This window comes from Leucopleurus acutus (genome assembly GCF_964270905.1).
Source record: "Leucopleurus acutus genome assembly, chromosome: 6".
Lineage (NCBI taxonomy): Eukaryota > Metazoa > Chordata > Mammalia > Artiodactyla > Delphinidae > Leucopleurus > Leucopleurus acutus.
Genome location: NC_139149.1, coordinates 13,770,885 through 13,796,108, shown reverse-complemented (window position 1 = coordinate 13,796,108; position 25,224 = coordinate 13,770,885). Strand labels below are relative to the sequence as shown.

The 25,224-nt window shown below is 36.2% G+C and overlaps 1 protein-coding gene across 1 annotated transcript in view; it reads right to left on the bottom strand.

Annotated features, from left to right (window-relative positions):
* Positions 1–252: 252 nt before the first annotated feature.
* The window catches only part of LOC309963158 (UPF0538 protein C2orf76 homolog), a 55,571-nt gene continuing 30,599 nt past the window's right edge, over positions 253–25,224 (bottom strand). Inside the window, exons 4-6 of the mRNA XM_082841349.1 lie at positions 14,942–14,979; positions 7,935–8,016; positions 253–423 (exon numbers count right to left, since the gene is read on the bottom strand). Of these exons, the coding sequence (XP_082697475.1) occupies positions 347–423; positions 7,935–8,016; positions 14,942–14,979 (197 nt within the window). The 3' untranslated portion in view covers positions 253–346. The remainder of the gene's footprint in view (positions 424–7,934; positions 8,017–14,941; positions 14,980–25,224) is intronic.

The window sequence follows — 25,224 nt, the reverse complement described above, 5'->3', positions numbered from 1 at the left end:
ACCTTTAAGTCTTATACTCTTTTTAAAGAATCCAACATGCAAGTCACCAAAGTGACCTCTAATTTCAGAAAAACAAATTATAACTAAAGAACCAGCACTCCATGGTGATTTTTGAATCACTATTTCTTTCACTTAAAAAAATCACGTTTTCCCCATAAATAAATATATTATTTTACAACAAGAAAGAAAAAAATGAGACCTGCAGAAGAGAGAACACACAGCAGATTTTACCTCAAATGGCAGAGCTTGGGATTAATTTTTTTAAGTTTATTTGTCAATTTAAAAAACTCACTAGTGGAATAAAGAGCTTAATACAAGTAGGCAAAAAGGAAGTCCTGTGAAGTTTTCACCAGGATGAAAGGGGATTAGCTTTGTAGTTCTTATAGTCGTCTTCACAGAAGAATGCAATTTCAGTTTCATTGGCTGAAAAAAAAAGAAAAATAGAAAATGGAAAAAAAATTGAATGTAAAACTAGATTTTAAACAAGTATGGAAATCCATTTCTTTGATTCAGTGCTTTAGTTGCCTTAAGTTAGAAAGATGAGTTACTTGTTTGATTTCACATTTCACAAAATCAACAAGAAGTATAAGTTGTAGTTATAAGGCTCTAGAATTCAACTGATTAAAAAGAAAAATAACCAAAAACATTAAAAACAAGAATTAACACATGAATCTGGTTTTCAGGAAATCATAAAATTGCTCATTTATAGTCCTCTTAACAGTCCTAGAAATAATAAGCCTTTATTTTTTCTTACTGAAGTAGGAGGAAAACACTTTTTTTCCCCCTCTCTGAAATTGGCCTGTAGGTATAATAATTTAATACTTAGAGGATCAGTAGAATATTTTACAGATCACTTTACATTCTCCCTCATGACCCATCAAAATATGTGTCTGAAGAAGTTAATTTTTTGCCTGCTTATGACTAATTCATGAGGCTTCAACAATATGCAAAGTGAAAGACACAAATTGGCTTCTACCGCAATACCTTCAAATACCTCTAATTATTCACAGGGGATATGGCACAGCTAAAGGACCCACAAAGGTTCAGAGCAGTCACAATTCTTTCAACTTAACAGGTCAAGGACTCTGTCTTCTGAAACAATAAGTCAGCAACATTATTAATTCAGACTGGAGACAAACCTGATGGAAAGCCTTCCAATTATTAAACATGCGATTCTTTAAGGCGTCACGCCAACAAGTTCCACATTTGTTTTTTAAATTAAACCAGAAGTTAATACAGTCTGCTTAGCTTTTACAGAAAGAGCAAAAGGGCCTTCAGAATCTTGACAAGAAAACAGACAAGATTATTTGTAAGGAATACTGATCACACAATTAACATATCCTCCTAAAACTGACAAGTGAAACTCTTCAAGCCAAATAAATAGGATAATAAGGAAGGATGCCAAGGATTACCACTGGTCTCCTAGTTTACAGCTCTCATCTCATTAGAATTTATCACAGAAGAACGAAATTAAAGAACTTAGCATGACATTTCTTTAAAAATGCTTTTTGCTGCTTTTAAGAATACCAAATTTAATGTTTCTCAAACCTAAATTACCGTGCTCTTTACAGAAAATATAGAAACACTGAAAGAGGAAAATAAAATCACCCATAGTCTCAGATCCTCATTCCAGTCCTACCGTATCTTCAAGATTAGATGAAGATTAATCTTGATAAAAATCAGATTACAAGCTCTTGTCACAATAAGCCTGGATGTGCGTGGAGGGTGTAGGGGATGGGGAGACACAGAAGAAAGAAGCTGGGAATCAATGAGAGGGGCTGTAAACAAATGCCCCCTGGGCAAACAGTAAGTTAAGGTACAGTGAAATTTTACAAGGAAATAGCATTTAAAAGAACGGCTAAGAGCGCTACACTTGGAATCAAGGGGCTTCAAAAAATTCAACATTCAAAGAGAAGATATTTTGAGATCTATCCTTCATATAAAAAGCTCCTGGGGTTTCCTTTTTTGAAGAGAAGCAAGCCCAAAGGTACACTACATAATTTGCAAGTGATTGTAATATCCTCCTCCTAATGGAGAATGAGCAAAAGCCCTCTGTTCTTAATAATCACAATGCAAGGTTTCATCCATGATGTGCTATTTACATACAGAACTTTACATCGTGCTTTGCCCACACAGCACTTTGCTCAATACACACTAACTGCAATTACAATTTTACTTACTGCAGTTGACATTTATCTCTGTACCCCTTCTGAGAAACTAATATATCGTATGGCTCTTCAGGACACCAATAACAGGTTTAGAATTAAGCGGATAAAAAGAAAGAACTGACAAAGCATTTTTGTTTTGACACATAGGTTCTCTTCATTCTAATTAACTTACAGATCAATCCATTATCTACATAATACATATAATACAGACTCAAAATGAGATCATCTAGGTAAAGATTTTATTTTCAGATGAATGAATTTTTTTCAGGAAAACTAGATTGACAAATGGGTTAAAAACTCAAATGGTCCAGGCTGATGAAAATTTTTCACCCTTAAATCGGAGAATAACACACAAATTAAGAGTTAGTTGCTCTGAACATTCAAAAGAAAGACATAAAATGGATTTTAAACTTTAGTAATGTGGTCCTCAAACAGAAATAGAATATAATGTTTTTTTTTAAATCTATAGAACTCTGTTGAAAATGTTTGAATGATTTCACGTATTTAGACTGCAAATTGACTTGCCAATTAAAATGAAAACAAATAACGAACGATTTTCAAGACCTCTACATACCACCCTTTCCACCATTATCCCTTAAATTCCTGCTTCCCAAATTCTATTTAAAATGGCTCCAGAAGAACCCTCGGGAAGTCTACCACATGCCAGTCCCCTAGGGCACCTGATTTTAAATTAAATGTGCTGCAGGCGGCAGTGCACGCAGGTGCACAGTGCTTTGGCATGTGAATCTGAAATGAATGTGCATTCTCAAATCCAATAAATACACTCCAGCTCATCCCTTTGTCTTACTATCAAATGAAATCAAGTAAGAACTCTCCAAATACATTTGTGGTTCATTTTAATACTGACTTTCAAGTTTAATAAAATGAATGCAAGCTAGGACATCACATGTTGGATATGAAATTAAGAATTTTATAAAGTTTCCATTATAAAATACACATATATACACCTTGAACAGTAAAATAATGACTTCAATTTTTTTAAATATAAGAAAAACAATTTTAAATGTAAAATCTCAAGAAAAATTAAGTGCAATGTACTTAAATTCCTCAACTAACTTATTTCAATAAACTCACCTACCAACAAGGATTTAGTGTATAGTTTCTAAATCCCTAGGCTTGTACTAGTCAGTACCAAAGCTGTGCACAGCACAGTAACTGTCATCTGAGGAAGGAGACTGAGACGTGCATCCTGACTGCAGTACAGATAATTAATGATCGGGGCAGACTGTCATCGGGTGGGCTGTAATGTGAAAATAACTGCAGATTATTGGCAAAAACAAAAACAGAAACAAAAAAACCACAAAGGGCCAGGTGTGATTTCTGCAGCAATTTGAGACCAAAAGGACAAAGTTTCACCCTCTCCCCTGGTCCAGGACTATACCCCGTCCTTGCAAGTTTCACAAAATCCTAATCTACAAATCATTCAAAACCATGCTCTCTGCTGAGTTATATTTTTAGCTTTTCACCAAAGGAGGTCAACAATCCAACAGATAGTTCCAAACTACTGTGTCTTTTATTTCGTAGCTGCTTGAGCGTCTGTTTTCAAGCTGGCAGAGAAGATTTCAAACTAGTTTGAAGAAAACAAATAGTAAAATGAATCTGACCTTTGATAGACTGGACACTGTGATTTCCACAACAATGAGGGGAGGGCAAAAAGGGAAGAAACATGTCTGGGAGGTTGCTTCTGACCCTCTTGCTCTGGGATCTCAAATTCCCTGGTCCCACCACCTACTTAATCGAGTACAAGACCACCGCTGTTATGATGTTAACGTGAACAGCCAGTTTAACGCACTGTCAAAGGAGAAAAGCACGTATGCCCCAAGATATTACTACCGAAAAGAGAATGGGAAAGGGACCCAAACCTTCAGGAAACACAAATCAAATATGATCCTGATAAAGAAGTGGGAGCCAAGGAATCCTATAATATGAGCTGCTTATCCAAGATCACCCAGAGGTGCTAGGCACAAAGACTGGGTTCTGGTTGTGGGCAGACAACAGGAGTGACACATAAGATGAAAACAAACCACAAGGGAGTTTGGGAATTATTACAAGATCTGGCTTGATGCGAACTCTTCCCACAGATGAGCACTTATGGTTTGGCCGCCTGTATCTTGTTTTAAAATATTTCCAATGAAACCTAACTGACTTTAGAAGAGTTACCCTACCCAAGTTTCTTTCCTAAACCAGAGAAGATTCAAAAGATAGCAGCAGTAGAATGTAGCGAAATGAAAGAGATAAAATATAACCCCAAAAATATTTAACACGCAAATTTATTACTTAGGGGAATTAGTCCATAAAACCACACTTGTTAATAACAAGATGAAAATCTTTAAATTATAAATAACAATTCTAGGTAAGGCCTTCTTCTTCCTTCCACAAAGCAAATCTTTTTATTTATGTATTTTAGAACTAAATCCACAAGCAAAAACCTCCCCTGACGTCAAGCGTAGGCAGAATATACAATTGGGATCTGCAATGTAGATAAAAGGCCAGAGAATTTCTCGGTGAGAAAAGAAATCTTCAAACCAGTTTGTTCCCCTCATTTCCCCCCTCACAGTCTTTCTTTTCCTTTCATGGTTTTTACAGAAAAGTCCTAATGATACATTTGTTACATTGGCATTATTCCCATGGCAATTGGCTATGATAGCAGAGTGACAGCTCTATAGAAAGATCAAGTGGTAAAAAGGGAGAGAGTGATGACTTAGAATTTTTCTCTTAAACCTCTTAAAACCCTAACCAGGCATGGCACCGGGGGAGGGAAAATTCCCTAGAAAAATCACACACTTCAAGTAACACTTTTGCCATCTACTTGCACTTAGAATTTTTTGCACTGCTCTAGGCAACAAAGGGGAACATGCAGGAGAGGGGATCGTTCCTCACAGGGACCAAAGTCACCCTCAGGCAGGGCTGCAGGCTTGCCATGGCAGGAGAGCAGTTTGAAGTACCACCCTGAAACCAGTGGAGAACCCACAAAAAGGATCTGATGCTGATCTAAGATCTATGGCCTTAAAACAAGAATGACAAAAAGAGGGACTTGATTTACACCGTTATAGGTGGTTCGTTACTTAAGTCTGAAATTAGTAACAATTAAACCAACAACTTGATGTTTTAACAAATTCAAAACATTTGCCAATTGCTTTCTCCAAGATGGCTTCCAAATAAACTAAGTATTTTTGAGGGCCTTTACATGCATTGCTCTAGATACTTTCATATACATTCTTTTACTCAACCCATGAAAACCCTCTGAAATAGGTTTAATTATTTCCGTTTTGTTTTACAGAAATCAAAGTAGAAGTTCAGAGAGGCTAAATGGCTTCCAGGTCACAAAGCAAGCAAAATGTGGAGCCTTCATTCAAACCAATTTTCTCCAAATTTAGGAGTTTATTCCTTAAAATTGGGTCCTCACTTTACAAGTAATACATGTAAATAGTAGAAAAGAGTTTAAATTATCAATGCAAGAACAATTAAATTATGTGGAGAATAAAGGGAAAAAGATTAATTACTGGCAATGCCACTACCCAGAGAAACCATTTCTATAATTTTAGCATATGATCTTTTCTCCATATACATATACAGACATGTAAACACATACATTTTAAAATAATAATGGTATCACACAATATAGTCTATTTCCATTCAATAAACAAAGCTCTACATCAATGAATCCCAAACAGAGAAGGTGAGAGATAACACCTCAGAAGGCATATCACAACCTGGGGGGAGTCACAGAGTTGAAGAAGCACTTCTATTGGCTTGGTAATAGATATGACAGAAAATTAAGTTTGAGAAAGTCTTATTCGTCAAACTGACCTACAGAAAGTTAGAGGTAATACAGCTTCCAAACAATAGTACGAGAGAACATTCATTTCCTAACACTCCCTCAGATACTACCACTGTTCTTCACGTCTGCTAGTCTTATAATCACTGCTTGTTGAAGGTCACCCAGACATTAGGTGGCAGAGTCAAGCTGTGAACCCAAGCACTCTGACTCCAGCCTCTAATTCTTAACCACTAGAGTAGAAAATTACAAAAAATAGTATCTACTTTCATGTGCATTTCTCTCATTTCTAATAAGGCTGTACTGTTTTTTATGTTAGCTATTTCTTCTATCAGTAGAATTTATTTCTCCTTTTTATACTAATTATAAGACCTCTTTAAAAAGTCAGGCTAATAACTTTTTCTTTGTCATATATGCTGCAAATATTTTTTCACAGTTTATTGCTTCTCGTTTAACTCTATGTGGTCAAATCTATCATTTCTCCCGGCTTTATGGCTTCTGGCTTCAAAGGCATGCCCTTTCTAAGGGCATGCCCTTCTCCCCAAGATTATGAAACTACTGACTTACGTTTAAGAAAATTTTTTTACACTATCACATTTAACCTATAGAGCATTTATTTTGGAATGAAGACTAAGAATTTAAATTTGATTTTCCCAAATGTTTTGGCAATGGGCCCAACGTTTTCTGGCTAATTCATTCTTTCCCCCACTTATCTGAGATGTCAAAATTTTGTTATACTGTGAAATTTCTTTTAGTTGGTTTTTGGATTTTCCAGTCTTTTCCATGGAGTTATCTGTCAATTCCTATATCAATACCAGTCTATTATACTAATTATAGTTTTATGCTTAACAACAAGCAGTTGTTAAGTGCCACCTGCTATAATAATATAATAGCAATTGAAGAAATAAATGCCAAATTGAAAATTGTTTTTCCAAATAACAGCAATCAATCTCATGTATTCACAATAAGGAAAGACACTGAATCTAGCCAATAGTGTAGACTTAAACACAGTAAACAAGTCTGACGTTATACAACATGGTATTTAAAATCATATTTAAATTGGAAGATATGTCAGGAACCCACTTTAGCCACATGTGTCATTTAAAAATGAATTCCTGACAGATGTGACTAAAATAACTCAATAAAACACCTGTCAAAAAAAATAAGGCTTCCTAACATGGACTTCATGAACTTTAGAGTGCTCCTTAACCCGTGCATATAAAAAAATTAGAAAGTAAGTATGATTTGCGCTGTTTCATTAGAGTCACTGACCACAAAGGCATGTCAGAGGCATAATGCCTTCAACTGCTCACATCTCTCTCACAAACTTCATCCAACTGCCACATCATTTGTAAGTGTACACATAAGTAGAATTATAGTGACATCTAATGGTCATAAAACACGTCACACAGCACTTCTTTAAAACTACATGCATATTCCAAGTTGAAAGGCTAAATCAGGCAATTGTTCAACTGTACACACTAGGCTCCTATTTGAAATTCCGTGACTTGGTCGGCCCAGAGTGATCTGGATGACTAACAGAAACTACGCTGCATGTTACACAAACAACATCTCACTTCATTATTCCACATGAGTTCTACCAGGCCCTATTCTCTTAAACTATCTGCTCAAATGATGCTGATATGAGTAAGTAGGTTATTAAGTGAGTAATAACCTGTCAATCACTTAAAATAACCCTCCGCAGAATTCTGAGCATACCTTCTGGAAAGAACTATTTGCATTCTGAATGTTTGGAGAGCAGATATCTACTTCCCTGGGTCAAATGATCTGAATCTACATCATTCTTGTCCTTTTCCTCTGAATAATTATACGGTAGTGTAAAGAGCACCAAGGGTACCATTTACATTGCATTAAGTTATCCAAATATAATCAGCCAGGTATCACCATACAGGCCAGGAAAGCCAGGGCCCCCTCCAACTCTACATGGCACGCACACTCCTTCTCACCGATTCCAGCTGCTTTCAGGGTGCTGTCTTCTTTTAACAGGAGGCTGTCATCATCTTCCAAACTCAACACAAGTTCATTCGTCTAGAAAGAAAGAAAATCTGCATTTTACCAGTACTCATATGTGTTTCATACTTGGTAAGATTCTCAAAGACAACTGAATTGGTACTTTGGGTCACAGCAATAATTTACATTCTGCTCCCATCATTGTAGGGAGAGAAGTGAACAGATGCACAGTGAGTACCTGCTAAATGCACACACTCCATAAAGCACTGGGGAGACAGTGCTAGAACACAGAGCTTTGGAGCTGGAGATGGGTTAAAACTCAGGTTCCACCAATATCCAGCTGCGTGGTCTCAACAACCACCTCTTAGAGGTCTCAACAAACAAACCTCTCTTAGAGGTGCTCTTACTGTGCTCATCTGTTAAAAAACAAAAAAAGGAGGGGGAGGGATGCATCTTCTTACTACCCTGTGGAGAGGATGAAAAGAGATGAAGCATAGAAAACCCTCAGGACAGTGTCAGCCACACAGGGAGTACTGTTAGCTGTCACTGTTTTGTTATCATCATCATCATCACATCCTCACAATAATCCAGGAGGAATCAGAGAGGTTAAGATATAGGCCCAGAGTATATGGCTAGTCAGCCAGGGGGCTGAGGTTCCAGCTTTGGCCAGTCTTTTTTTTTTGTTTTTGAATTTTATTTAGTTTTCTATACAGCAGGCTCTTATTAGTCATCCATTTTATACACATCAGTATATACATGTCAATCCCAATCTCCCAATTCATCACACCACCACCATCCCCCATGGCTTTCCCCGCTTGGTGTCCATACGTTTGTTCTCTACATCTGTGCCTCAACTTCTGCCCTGCAAACTGGTTCATCTGTACCATTTTTCTAGGTTCCACATGTATGCGTTAATATGTGATATTTGTTTTTCTCTTTCTGACTTACTTCACTCTGTATGACAGTCTCTAGATTCATCCATGTCTCTACAAATGACTCAATTTCATTCCTTTTTATGGCTGAGTAATATTCCATTGTATATATGTACCACAACTTCTGTATCCATTCGTCTGTTGATGGGCATCTAGGTTGTTTCCATGACCTGGCTATTGTAAATAGTGCTGCAATGAATATTGGGGTGCATGTGTCTTTTTGAATTATGATTTTCTCAGGGTATATGTCCAGTAGTGGGATTGCTGGGTCATATGGTAATTCTATTTTTCGTTTTTTAAGGAACGTCCATACTGTTCTCCATAGTGGCCGTATCAATTTACATTCCTACCAACAGTGCAAGAGGGTTCCCTTTTCTCCACACCCTCTCCAGCATGTGTTGTTTGTAGATTTTTTGATGATGCCCATTCTGACTGGTGTGAGGTGATACCTCATCGTAGTTTTGATTTGTATTTCTCTAATAATTAGTGATATTGAGCAGCTTTTCATGTGCCTCTTGCCCATCTGTATGTCTTCTTCAGAGAAATGTCTACTTAGGTCTTCTGCCCATTATTTGATTGGGTTGTTTGTTTTTTTAATATTGAGCTGCATGAGCGGTTTATATATTTTGGAGATTAATCCTTTGTCTGTTGATTCGTTTGCAAATATTTTCTTCCATTCTGAGGGTTGTCTTTTCATCTTGTTTGTAGTTTGCATTGCAAAAGCTTTGAAGTTTCATTTGGTCCCGTTTGTTTATTTTTGTTTTTATTTCCATTACTCTAGGAGGTGGATGAAAAAAGATCTTGCTGTGATTTCTGTCAAAGAGTGTTCTTCCCATCTTTTCCTCTAAGAGTTTTGTAGTGTCCAGTCTTACATTTAGGTCTCGAATCCATTTTGAGTTTATTTTTGTGTATGGTGTTAAGGAGTGTTCTAATTTCATTCTTTTACATGTAATTGTCCAGTTTCCCCAGCACCACTTACTGAAGAGGCGGCTGTCTTTTCTCCATTGTATATCCTTGCCTCCTTTGTCATAGATTAGTTGACCATAGGTGCGTGGATTTATCTCTGGGCTTTCTATCCTGTTCCATTGATCTATATTTCTGTTTTTGCAAAAACGAAAACAGTCTGACTTCTGAGAGAAGCAAATTTGCCTCTGCTGAAAGTCCACATATCTAAACACCCTGCTGACAAACACTTGGTCCCATGTCATGTTAACTAACACTTCTCGTGTGATTTGGGGTGGGGGTAGATGAGATTGCTCTCCGATGCTATTCACAAATTCAGTTAAACATCATAAATACAGGAGGATTGCTATCTGCCCGTAAACAGCACCTAGTAGTGAGCACTAGTTGGGCACACAGTACCACCTGTCAACCAGAATGCAGCTGTTTAGTGACGGATTCTCTTTCTAGAATATGGCTGAGAGGGAGGCTCAACAATGAGGCCTCTCAGCAGCCAAAAGAGCTGACCCAGAAGCCATGCTCCAAAGCTTCACTCACTAGAGAGCACAGCGGCTTAACCTCCAAAACACACAGATTAAAAGGGGGAAAAAGAACTTCACTAAAGACATCATTAATTGATTTAATATTTATTTATTAAATAAATAAATAATTAATATTTATTTCATAAATATGCACCAGGTCTTAGTTGCAGCACACAGGACGCTCCATGCTGCACGCGGGATCTTCGTTGCAGGCTGCAGGGTCTTTAGTTTTGCAGCATGTGGGATCTAGTTCCCTGACCAGGGATTGAACCCAGGCCTCCTGCATTGGGAGCGCGGAGTCTAAAGAAATCATTTTAGAATAGGTAATACGTACTCACAATACAAAATTCTCCAAGTACATAGGGACAGAGTGAGAAGTAGTCTCCTCCCAACCCCATCCAACTAGTTCTTCTCCAGAGAATTTGTACTAATTCTTATGTATCCTTCCAGAGACTGTCCCTGTATGTGTACATGCAGGTGGAGGTGGAGATGTGCATGTAAACTTTTTCACACAAATAATGGCATATTATATGCTGTGTTCTAACACCTTACTTTTTTCTCTTAAAATATCTTAAAGTCATTCAAAATCAGTGTAAGAGCTGCCTCATAATTTATCAAGGTTGCAGCATATTCCAATGAAAGTATTAACTCTCCCTCTCTGTCCTTATTGATGGACATTCAGGTTGTTTCCTATGTCTTCCTACCATACACAATCCTGCAACAAATATCCTTGCACATATATTATTTTGCATAAGTTTTATCTGTAAGATAAATTCCTAGAAGTAGAACTATTGAGTCAGAGAGTAAGGGCAATTTTTATTCTGACAGATACCGCCAAATTACTCTCCAAAGAAGCAGTACCCATTTATACCAATGCTACCCATCACTGAGAGTCCCTGTTTCCCACACCCTCACCAACACAGTGTATTATCAAAATCTTTTGATCTCTGCCAATCCAGCAGATATAAATTAAGTATAGTCTTAATTTGTATTTATTTTAAGTAAAGATTTGAATATTTTCTATTTTTTAAGAAACTTGTAGGATAATTTTTTAAATGGAATTGTAAAGTTAGGCCTTTTCTGTAATATAAGTTAGAAAATTTTCTCTTAGTTTTTCAGTTGTTCCTTCATTTTTCTTATAGTGTCTTTTTTTAAAAAGAAGGTGCTGAATGTCTGTTGAATAAATTAATGAATAAAGTAAAATGTATCAATCTTTTATTTTCCTATCATATTTGGACCTTCAGTCTAAGATTACTTTTAAAATTCCATGCTTACTTCAAATATTTTAATTAATTTCATCTTTTAAACTTTTAATCATAGAGAATTTCAAACATACAATGTATACAGAATAGTACAATTAACCCTCCTGTATCCATCACGTGGCCTGAACAAATTATTCACTCATGTTAATCTATTTCATTTCTACCCTCACCTGTGGGTTTCATCTTTGATTTATGTCATTAACCCAATGAGTACTTATTTTGGCATAAAGAAAAGGATATGGATTCAATTTAACTGTTTTCTAGATGTCTACCTAGTTCTTCCAATAACATTTACTGAATCCTCCATATTTTCTCCATAAATTTGAAATGCAATATTTAATATATATTAAATTCCTATATATAATAAGGTCTATTTTGGGGCTTCTAATTCTGTGCCATTGAACTAACAGTTCATGTGACAGTACCACACCGTTTTAACTAGTATAGTTTTATAAAATGTCTTAATATGTGCCAGGGTTAGTCACTTTCATTTCTCTTTTTTCTGACTATTCTTCATTATTTATTTTTTGCATGTTAGTTTTATAATCAGTTTCTTTAGCTCATATATATATATATACACACACACACGTCTACACACACACATATATATACAAATACATATATACACACAACTGTAGAATTTTATTTCGACGGCATTAAGTTTGTAAATTAACTATGAGAGAACTGACATCTTCTTGCTGTTGCATCTTCCCATCCAAATATCCTAATATTTCCACTTAAGTCTCATCTTGTACCCCTCTTTACGTGCTTTACTTTTTTGTTAAATTGAGGTAGAATTTCACATAAAGAAAATGCATATATCTTAAGAGAAGTTCAGCTCAATGAGTCTGGACAACTGAATACCCTCACTGGCATTTTAAAGTCTCCTTCTTAAAGATCTTGCATATTTCTTACTGAGTTTATTCCAGAGTGTGACTTCTTCCTTTCATATATTTTTAACAAGGATAGCTATCTGGTTTCCAAACTCACAAAATATAAGATAGAAATTATGGTTTCTCTTTCAAATCTTTTTGATAGGAATTATGACTTTACAAGTAGCCTACTGATTATAATCAAAATACAGACACACAAATACATTTTCTTGATAAAAAATAAATCATATTATGGTAATTATTTGTAACTATTGATTCATTCAATAAACACTGAGCTCATCATCCAAACAGGAGGCTCTGGTGGGAAGGTATCCAGTCACCTTTTTATTGTGATGGCAAGAAATTTCTGTGTATACCTGGTAATTGTAATTAAGAAAGTCTTTGGACCTAGAAAATTTGAGAAATGGGGAAAATGCCTTCCGTGAACAAGTTCATTAAGATACAGGAGTTATTTGGAAGTCTCTCCCTTTGGCTAAGGAAGGAGATTAAAATTACAGGTGGGTTGGAAAACTGACAGTCTGAGCCAGTGATGCTTATAGGCCCTGCAAATGAGGAGTAGAATGCACATGGAAAAATGAGAAAAATGTCTGGTAGTTGGAAAAGGCACAAATGAGGACGTGTGGGTAAAATTTTCAAGTCTTAAAACCATATCTGTGAAAATATATTGACTTCTTCCTTACAAAAGTTAAAGTGGAAATTTGAAGAACCATCTCTGGGGTATATAGTCTGTACTTAACTAGAATGATTATGGTTTAGATGAAAGTCTATAAAGCCAGATTCCAGAAACATTCTAAGTGACTTAATTTGTTCTAGGACTCTTTCTTTAAGTAAATACATTGTTCAACTAAAAACTAGGCCCAAATTTTTCAACTCTAACATGCCAAGATGGAACATACGTTTTAAATATAAGAAACAATTCTAAGATATTTCCAACTATAGCAGGAAAATTTCCTGATTTTTCTAAAATGTAATAATACTGATTATTTGAATATTATGAACTAGGTCTTCATTAAGGATAAAGGAATAATTCACTTATTATTCCTTTTAGGATACATGAGCTCCATGATGTAAAAATGCAACACTAAATGGAGAATGACAACCTTTTCAAAGAGCATACTGTTTCATTTTGACTTCATTTTATATATTTCCCTTCTGCGATCAGACCAAGCTTCCTACTCTCCACGTTTTAGGGACAAGGTTGTAAAGGGTCCTGGCTTGGAGAAGAGAAAGTGGATGGAGTCTGTGGACAGATACAATTCTAGCATCGATACAAAGTACAGATCCCACACCACAGTCTCAGACACACACAAGCACTAAATTTTAAATAGTTTGACAATGGATACTGTAAAATTTGTATATATAATCCTCGGTATAAAAAAATAAAGTTACTGGAAAGACCCAGCTTGATTTTAGCCCAGGGAAACTGATTTCAGATTTCTGACCTCCAGAACTATAAGAGAATAAATGTGTGCTGTTTTAAGCCATCAGAAAAAAAATGTTTTTGAGTTACTAATTCATAGTCAACAGACGTACCCTCAGGCCAACTTCTTTATGATCTTTTGTTATATGTTTATTTCAAAGCTGATTGAGTTTATGGAGGGCATCTATGACTAGAGAAGAGAATGAAATTAAATGAATTCATAAAATACTTCCTTCAAAAATTGTTATGGAAACACTCCTACGAATGAGGCATTGTGCTAGGTATTGGAGATATGAAGAATAAGATACAGTCCCTTGTCCTTGAGTAGTCTGTATAATAGAGAAGGTTATTACTTTACTGAGAAGTCTACACAAGGTCACTGAGATTCAAGAAAAAAGATCACTCTGGTCTATCTGTATGAGAAGCAAACATAAAAACATCGCTCTAAAAAGGTAAGAAAACAGAAACGGAAATATACTATAAACACATAACTAATCAGTCCTCTTTTGGGGAAGGCCATGTCCTCTGTGGAACTAATAGGTCTGTTCCCAAGAGCCACAGTCCGGGGCCTTCTCTTATACACCGGAAGAGTCAAATCAGAAAAAAACACGTTATTTTCATCTGCTTTTGGCTCTCTTCTTCTGGTACAGAATTAAGAAAATCAAAGAAATTGGACTGACAGATAATACTTGACTTCCTTTATATGTAACCTGAATTAATTTTATCACGTTTTATGCTTATTTTATGTTACACATTTGCTTGATATATAACGTTGCTTTTTTTTTAAATTAACACTTTCTTTTAAAGGATCTACTAACAGGAATATGACTTAGAGGTCTTTTTTTTTTTCCTTTAATGGAAAAGTAAGGCTATAGAAAGGGTAGCTACAAAATTAAAAATGCTATTATAATGGAAAATATTTTAGAAGTACATGTGTTCATTCATTGATTCACTAAGTCAACCAAAATTGATTACTTGCTATGTGTGTGCCAGATACTGTACATACAAAACATACCTTTGATTTATGTGGTTGATGCACAATCTTTAGTTTATCTGAAAGAAAAAAAAAAAGTTGTCTTTTTACTAAAACTATTCTAAAACTTCATTTCAAACTATTAAAGTGAGATGGGGGGAAGGTGGCAGCTATGAAATTGAGAAATCTGAGTCTTTGCCTTATGATCAGGTTCACTTAAACCTCTCATACACAGTAAAGTAAAAATTACATTTGCATATCATTAAAATTAAAGATCACTGTATAAAGATATTTTAAAGCACTGGCCTTTGACACACACAACTGTGTTTGTACCATAACCTGAAGTCAACTCAGCACAGTTTCCCTTAGAAGACAGGTGAATGACATTATTCTACCCTGTTTGTTAGAGTCGCTAAATGCTAAGATTAGCAAATAAGGTTTAAAAAAAACAGTCTGTCTTAAATTAAGACAGACTTTGTTAATGTCTAGTACTACTACTATTACTAATCTATTAATCTCTAAGAATAGATTCAGTGACAGGAGGTCAAATCATACCAACAAGTTGTCACCACTCTCAGAATTCAAACACCATCAAGGATCACTGGTAATCTGAGCAAGGCTGCTAATACCCAAAGACTACTACTGTTTCCTGGTTTGGAAATACTACACAGGCTCACACCATCTAATCGGCTTTACTCAATTCAGAAAGTATCCAATTCTCCACTCAGTTTTATCTAATCATTTAATTAATGTATTATGATTACATGTGTTATTATGTCTGAATAAACTCTTAACCTTAAACTAAAATTCATTTCTATCAATCACGCTGTTTGATTCAACAAGGAATTCACTGAAATGAAATGAAACAAGATTAAAAAGGAACAAGATAAAACCCCAGAAAAGGGAGGAACCAAGATGGCGACCTAGAAGGACGTGCTCTCACTCCCTCTTGCGAGAACACCAGAATCACAACTAGCTGCTAGACAATCATCGACAGAAAGACACTGGACCTCACCAAAAAAGATACCCCACATCCAAAGACAAAGGAGAAGCCACAATGAGACGGTAGGAGGGGCGCAATCACAGTAAAGTCAAATCCCATAACTGGTGGGTGGGTGACTCACAGACTGGAGAAAAATTATAACACGGAAGTCCTCCCACTGGAGTGAAAGTTCTGAGCCCAACGTCAGGCTTCCCAACCTGGGGGTCTGGCAACAGGAGGAGGAATTACTAGAGAATCAGACTTTGAAGCCTAGTGGGAATTGATTGCAGGGCTTCAACAGGACTGGGGGAAACAGAGACTCCACTCTTGGAGGGCACACACAAAGTAGTGTGTGCATTGGGACCCAGGGGAAAGAGCAGTGACCCCACAGGAGACTGAACCAGACCTACCTGCTAGTGTTGGACGGTCCCCTGCAGAGGCGGAAGGGGGTGGGGGGGCTCTGCTCACCATGGGGACAAGGACACAGACAGCAGAAGTTCTGGGAAGTACTCCTTGGCGTGAGCCCTCCCAGAGTCTGTCATTAGCCCCACCAAAGAGCCCAGGTAGGCTCCAGTGTTGGCTTGCCTCAGGCCAAACAACGAACAGGGAGGGAACCCAGCCCCACTGATCAACAGTCAAGTGGATTAAAGTTTTACTGAGCTCTGCCCACCAGAGCAACAGTCAGCTCTACCCACCACCAGTCCATCCCATCAGGAGACATGCAAAAGCCTCTTAGATAGCCTCATCCACCAGAGGGCAGACAGCAGAAAGAAGAACTACAATCCTGCAGCCTGTGGAACAAAAACCACATTCACAGAAAGATAGACAAGATGAAAAGGCAGACGGCTATGTACCAGATGAAGGAACAAGATAAAACCCCAGAAAAACAACTAAATGAAGTGTATATAGGCATCCTTCCAGAAAAAGAATTCAGAATAATGATAGTGAAGATGATCCAGGACCTTGGAAAAAGAATGGAGACAAAGATCGAGAAGATGCAAGAAATGTTTAACACACATCTACAAGAATTAAAGAACAAACAAACAGAGATGAACAAGACAATAACTGAAATGAAAACTACACTAGAAGGAATCAATAGCAGAATAACTGAGGCAGAAGAACAGATAAGTGACCTGGAAGACAGAATGGTGGAATTCACTGCTGTGGAACAGAGTAAAGAAAAATGAAAGAAAGGAAATGAAGACAGCATAAGAGACCTCAGGGACAACATTAAACGCAACAACATTCGCATTATAGGGGTCCCAGAAGAAGAGAGACACAAAGGACAAGAGAAAATATTTCAAGAGATTATAGTCAAAAACTTCCCTAACATGGGAAAGGAAATAGCTACCCAAGTCCAGGAAGCGCAGAGAGTCCCATACAGGATAAACCCAAGGAGAAACACGCTGAGACACATAGTAATCAAACTGGCAAAAATTAAAGACAAAGAAAAATTATTGAAAGCAGCAAGGGAAAAACAACAAATAACATACAAGGGAACTCCTATAAGGTTAATAGCACACTTCTCAGCAGAAACTCTACAAGTCAGAAGGGAGTTGCATGATATACTTAAAGTGATGAAAGGGAAGAACCTACAACCAACATTACTCTACCCCGCAAGGATCTCATTCAGATTTGATGGAGAAATAAAAAGTTTACAGACAAGCAAAAGCTAAGAGAATTCAGCACCACCAAACCAGCTCTACAACAAATGCTAAAGGAACTTCTCTAAGTGGGAAACACAAGGGAAGAAAAGGACCTACAAAAACCCAAAACAAATAAGAAAATAGTCATAGGAACATACCTATCGATAATTACCTTAAATGTGAATGGATTAAATGCTCCAACCAACAGACACAGGCTTGCTGAATGGATACAAAAACAAGACCCATATATATGCGGTCTACAAGAGACCCACTTCAGACCTAAGGACACATACAGACTGAAAGTGAGGGGATGGAAAATGATATTCCATGCAAATGGAAATCAAAAGAAAGCTGGAGTAGCAATACTCATATCAGATAAAATAGACTTTAAAACAAAGAAAGTTAAAAGAGACAAGGAAGGACACTACATAATGATCAATGGATCAATCCAAGAAGAAGATATAACAATTATAAATATATATGCACCCAACATAGGAGCACCTCAATACATAAGGCAACTGCTAACAGCTATAAAAGAGAAAATCGACAGTAAAACAATAATAGTGGGTGACTTTAACATCTCACTTACACCAATGGACAGATCATCCAAAATGAAAATAAATAAGGAAACAGAATCTATAAATGACACAACAGACCAGATAGATTTAATTGATATTTATAGGACATTCCATCCAAAAACAGCAGATGACACCTTCTTCTCAAGTGCGCATGGAACATTCTCCAGGATAGATCCCATCTTGGGTCACAAATCAAGCCTCAGTAAATTTAAGAAAACTGAAATCATATCAAGCATCTTTTCTGACCACAATGCTATGAGATTAGAAATCAATTACAGGGGAAAAAAACGTAAAAAACACAAACACATGGAGGCTAAACAATACGTTACTAAATAACCAAGGGATTACTGAAGAAATCAAAGAGGAAATCAAAAAACACCTAGAGACAAATGACAATGAAAACACGACGATCCTAAACCTATGGGATGCAGCAAAAGCAGTCTTAAGAGGGAATTTTATAGCTATACAAGCCTACCTCAAGAAACAAGAAAAATCTCAACTAAAAAATCTAACCTTACACCTAAAGGAACTAGAGAGAGAAGAAAAAACAAAACCCAAAGTTAGCAGGAGGAAAGAAATCATAAGATCAGAGCAGAAATAGATGCAATAGAAACAAAGAAAACAATAGCAAAGATCAATAAAACTGAAGGCTGGTTCTTTGAGAAGATAAACAAATTAACAAACCATTAGCCAGACTCATGAAGAAAAAGAGAGGACTCAAATTAATAAAATTAGAAATGAAAATGGAGAAGTTACAACAGACACCACAGAAATACAAAGCATCCTAAGAGACTACTACAAGCAACTCTATGCCAATAAAATGGACAACCTGGAAGAAATGCACAAATTCTTAGAAAGGTATAAACTTCCAAGACTGAACCAGGACGAAACAGAAAATATGAACAGACCAAGCACAAGTAATGAAATTGAAACTGTGATTAAAAATCTTTCAACAAACAAAAGTCCAGGACCAGATGGCTTCACAGGTGAATTCTATCAAACATTTAGAGAAGAGCTAACACCCATCCTTCTCAAACTCTTCCAAAAAACTGCAGAGGAAGGAACACTCCCAAACTCATTCTATGAGGCCACCATCACCCTGATACCAAAACCAGACAAAGATACTACAAATAAGAAAATTACAGACAAATATCACTGATGAATATAGATGCAAAAATCCTCAACAAAATACGAGCAAACAGAATCCAACAGCACATTAAAAGGATCATACACCATGATCAAGTGGGATTTATCCCAGGGATGAAAGGATTCTTCAGTATACGCAAATCAATCAATGTGATACACCATATTAACAAATTGAGGAAAGAAAAACCATACGATCATCTCAATAGATGCAGAAAAAGCTTCTGACAAAATTCAACACCCATTTATGACAAAAACTCTCCAGAAAGTGGGCATAAAGGGAACCTACCTCAACATAATAAAGGCCATATATGACAAACCTACAGGAAACATCATTCTCAATGGTGAAAAACTGAAAGCATTTCCTCTAAGATCGGGAACAAGACAAGGATGTCCACTCTCACCACTATTATTCAACATAGTTTTGGAAGTCCTAGCCACAGCAATCAGAGAAGAAAAAGAAATAAAAGGAATACAAATTGGAAAAGAAGAAGTAAAACTGTCGCTGTTTGCAGGTGACATGATACTATACACAGAGAATCGTAAAGATGCCACCAGAAAACTACTAGAGCTAAGCAAGGAATTTGGTAAAGTTGCAGGATACAAAATAAATGCACAGAAATCTCTTCCATTCCTATACACTAATGATGAAAAATCTGAAAGAGAAATTAAGGAAACACTCCCATTGACCACTGCTACAAAAAGAATAAAATACCTAGGAATAAACCTACCTAGGGAGACAAAAGAACTGTATACAGAAAACTATAAGACACTGATGAATGAAATTAAAGATGATACCAAGAGATGGAGATATATACCATGTTCTTGGATTGGAAGAATCAATATTGTGAAAATGACTATACTACCCAAAGCAATTTACAGATTCAATGCAATCCCTATCAAATTACCAATGGCATTTTTTACAGAACTAGAGCAAAATATCTTAAAATTTCTATGGAGACACCAAAGACCCCGAATAGCCAAAGCAGTCTTGAGGGGAAAAAACGGAGCGGGAAGAATCAGACTCCCTGACTTCAGACTATACTACAAAGCTACAGTAATCAAGACAATATGGTACTGGCACAAAAACAGAAACATAGTTCAATGGAACAAGATAGAAAGCCCAGAGATAAACCCACGCACCTATAGTCAAGTAATCTATGACAAAGGAGGCAAGGATATACAATGGAGAAAAGACAGTCTCTTCAATAAGTGGTGCTGGGATAACTGGACAGCTACAGGTAAAAGAATGAAATTAGAACACTCCATAACACCATACACAAAAATATACTCAAAATGGATTCGAGACCTAAATGTGAGACCGGACTCTGTAAAACTCTTAGAGGAAAACATAGGAAGAGCACTCTTTGACAGAAATCACAGCAAGATCTTTTTTCATCCACCTCCTAGAGTAATGGAAATAAAAACAAAAATAAACATATGGCACCATATGAAACTTCAAAGCTTTTGCACAGCAAAGGAAACCGTAAATAAGACTAAAAAACAACCCTCAGAAAGGGATAAAATATATTTAAATGATTCAACAGACAAAGGATTAATCTCCAAAATATATAAACAGCTCATGCAGCTCAATATTAAAGAAACAAACAACCCAGTCTGAAAATGGGCAGAAGACCTAAGTAGACATTTCTCCAAAGAAGACATACAGATGGCCAAGAAGCACATGAAAAGCTGCTCAGCATCACTAATTATTAGAGAAATGAAAATCAAAACTACAATGAGGTATCACCTCACACCAGTTAGAATGGGCATCATCAGAAAATCTACAAATAACAAATGCTGAAGAGGATGTGGAGAAAAGGGAACCTTCTTGCACTGTTGGTGGGAATGTAAATTGATACAGCTGCTATGGAGAACAGTATGGAGGTTCCTTCAAAACTAAAAATAGAATTACCGTATGATCCAGCAATCCCACTACTGGGCATATACCCACAGAAAACCATAATTCAAAAAGACGCATGCACCCCAATATTCATTGCAGCACTATTTACAATAGCCAGGTCATGGAAGCAACCTAAATGCCCATCGACAGATGAATGGATACAGAAGTTGTGGTACATATATACAATGGAATATTACTCAGCCATAAAAAGGAATGAAATTGGGTCATTTGTTGAGACATGGATGGACCTAGAGACTGTCACACAGAGTGAAGAAAGTCAGAAAGAGTAAAACAAATATCATATATTAACGCAGGTATGTAGAACCTAGAAAACTGGTACAGATGAACCTGTTTGCAGGGTAGAAGTTGAGATACAGATGTAGAGAACAAACGTATGGACACCAAGGGGGGAAAGCGGCAGGGGGGTTGGGATGGTGGTGTGCTGAATTGGGCGATTGTGATTGACATGTATACACTGATGTGTATAAAGCTGATGACTAATAAGAACCTGCTGTATAAAAAAATAAATAAAATAAAATTCAAAAATTAACAAAAAACAATTAATACTAAACTTTCTTTGGGTTATTTGTATGGAAATATGTTAATATAAATGTTTCAGACATTACATGAAATTCCTAAAAATCTTATATGTTCTTGTATAATGTTATAAGTCATAATTCTAGTTATTATTTTAAAATGTATATCTCAGAAATAACTAAATTTCTTTGTCAAATCCATTATTATGAACTTTCATCAAATCTTTAACCGTGGTCATTTTTAAGTCTTTTGTCATTTACAGACAGTTCTGGGTGTACTCTGATGCTTTTGCAAAAATGTTCCTATAAAAGGGTTTCATCTTCTAGGAATTCATGGAAAAGACTCTGACAAGCACAGGATTCTGGTAACTGACTATACTGCTGAACTGAATGAATAAGCATTTTCAGAACTCTAAAGGAAAACTGATGAATTCATAAAAGTGCTAACAAAAGATCAAGGTGAAAAAAAAATTAATTACATGGGACTGAGTGAACTGATGAGGATGATTATAATTTTTGTGACTTTCTGTTTGAATAAAAAATATATATCTGTTTAAAAACAACAAACCTTGATTTAACTATGTTCTAATAATACAGAAGAACAGGGTACCTATTCAGTTAAGAACGAGCACCCTGAATTACCCATTATTTTAAATAGTCAACTTTCAATTACCTATTGCAATTTTTAATATAAGGTCAACCTAATCCCTGGACTATATGTATTATTAAGAAATAAAAATAAATCTAACCTAAGTGAAATACACACACTTAGGATGTAAATATGCCACAACTGCTAAAAATAAGCTTACAATGTACACAAGAAAATAAACAAATGTGACTTGTGAATTATCTATTATACTGAGTTACCTATTACACTCTTTTTCTCACTGCAAATATATATCAGTTTGTTACTGGAGACTAAAGAAGCCAACAGTAGTTTTTTGTTTTTTTTTTTTTTTAGTAGTTTTTTTTTTAAACAAAAGGACCTTGCAATCAACTTGCAAAACTGTAGTTTGACCTTGCCAAATGTTAATCATGTTCTATATATTTTGCTAACAAGTCTTTAAATTAGAAATATCTTTGTTCTGATAGGTTCTAGAACCCCACAAGAAGGAGGCCACATTTTTAAGAAATGTGGTGAAGAAAATTTAAGAAATTTTCAACGGATTTTTCTCTCCAACAGAAATTGGTAAGACTTGGGAAGAAGGTAAGAAAGGAGAAATGACAAGCTAGCAAAAGATGTTGTATTAATGTCTCTTTCTTTGTTAAATCATCTCTTTCACCTGTTTTTCCCTCTTAAAAAAATAATCTTCATTATTAACAGAAACAACTTCTGTGGATATTGTTTCCTTAATGCAAATTCCTTGAGGAAAGCAACCTCATAAAAATAAAAACAAGATCTTATGTTTGTGGAGTATGTAATGTGTTCACACGTGCATTGTTTAATCTAATCTCACACAGCCTTAGAAACAAACAGGATTAGCAGTCCCACACTGCACAACAATCAACATTTACTGCACACATGCACCATGCCTAAACGATAAGGATTTAGAAATAAAACAACATCCCCTGTGCTTTATGAACACACTGTCTGGCCAGGGTAAATCAGTAATAGATGTAGATGCCAATTAAATGGGAGGAAGGGCTCTGAGAAATCTCAGACTCTTGGTGGCCTGGCAGAGAGAACCTTTGTCCAAGGGCACAGAAATGGCAACTAACAAAAATGAAATCCGAGTCTGTGCCCTTTCCACTCCCCAACACCCAGTGTGTTCAATCCCATAGAGTGTAGCAATACTGCAGGACAAGGACAGGTGAGAAAGTAACACTTCAGCCTTTCTTGTCAAACACAAAGTGGCAGATTGTTAAAGAGCCAAATAAAGACAGTCAGTTGAAATCTATCAAAGCCGTGGCGGTTCTCTAATTTCTTCACAGATAAATGTATCATTTTTCCTGTCAATTCATCTGAGTAGTATAGAAATAACAGGACAAGAGAATGTTAATAAGGTAGAATAATATGAGAGGTACATTATCCACTACCATGGAAAAACAAAAAGAAAAAGGAACAAGGAAGAAAAACAAAATCAACTGGAAAACAATGTTTAAAATGGCAATAAATACCCATCTATCGATAATTACCTTAAATGTCAATGGACTAAATGCTCCAATCAAACGACATAGAGTGAAAGGCTGGATAATAAAACAAGAGCCTACAGTATGCTGCCTACAAGGGACCCACTTTAGGGTGAAGGACACACATAGATTGAAAGTGAGGGGATGGAAAAGATATTTCATGCATGGAACCATAAAAGACCCAGAACTGCCAAAGCAATCCTGAGGAAAAGGAACAAAGCAGGAGGCATAACCCTTCTAGACTTCAGACAATACTACAAAGCTACAGTAATCAAAACGGTGTGATACTGGTACAAAAACAGACATATGGATCAATGGAACAAAATAGAGAGCCAAGAAATAAACCCACACACCTACAGTCAATTAATCATTGACAAAGTAGGCAAGAATACAAAATGGGAAAAAGTCTCTTCAGCAAGTGGCGCTGGGAAAGTTGGATAGCTGCATGTAAATCAATGAAGTTAGAACACACCCTCACACCATGTACAAAAATAAACTCAAAATGGCTTAAAGACTTAAACATAAGACAATACACCATAAAACTCCTAGAAGAAAACATTCTCTGACATAAATCATACCAATGTTTTCTTAGGTCAGTCTCCCAAGGCAATAGGCAATAGAAAAATAAACAAATGGGACCTAATCAAACTTACAAGCTTTTGCACAGCAAAGGAAACCAGAAACAAAATGAAAAGACAATCTACAGAATGGGAGAAAATATTTGCAAATGATGCAACCAACAAGGGCTTAATTTCCAAAATATACAAACAGCTCATACAACTCATCAATAAAAAACCAAACAACCCAATCAAAAAATGGGCAGAAGACCTAAATAGACATTTCTCCAAAGAAGACATACAGATGGCCAATAGGCACATGAAAAGATGCTCAACATCACTAATTATTAGAGAAATGTAAATCAAAACTACAACTAGTACCACCTCACACCAGTCAGAATGGTCATCATTAAAGTCTATAAATAACAAATGCTGGAGAGGGTGTGAAGAAAGGGGAACCCTCCTACACTGTTGGTGGGAATGTAAGTTGGTACAGCCACTATGGAAAACAGTATGGAGGTTCCTCAAAAAACTAAAAAATAGAACTACCGTATGATCCAACAATCCCACTCCTGGGCATATATCCGGACAAAACTATAATTCAAAAAGATACATTCACCCCTATGTTCATAGCAGCACTATTCACAATAGCCAAGACATGGAAACAACCTAAATGTCTACTGACAGAGGAATGGATAAAGAAGACATGGTACATGTATACAATGGGATACTACTCAGCCATAAAAAAGAACAGAACAATGCCATTTGCAGCAACATGGATGCAACTAGAGATTATCATACTAAGTAAGTCAGAAAGAGAAAGACAAATACCATATGGTATCACTTATAT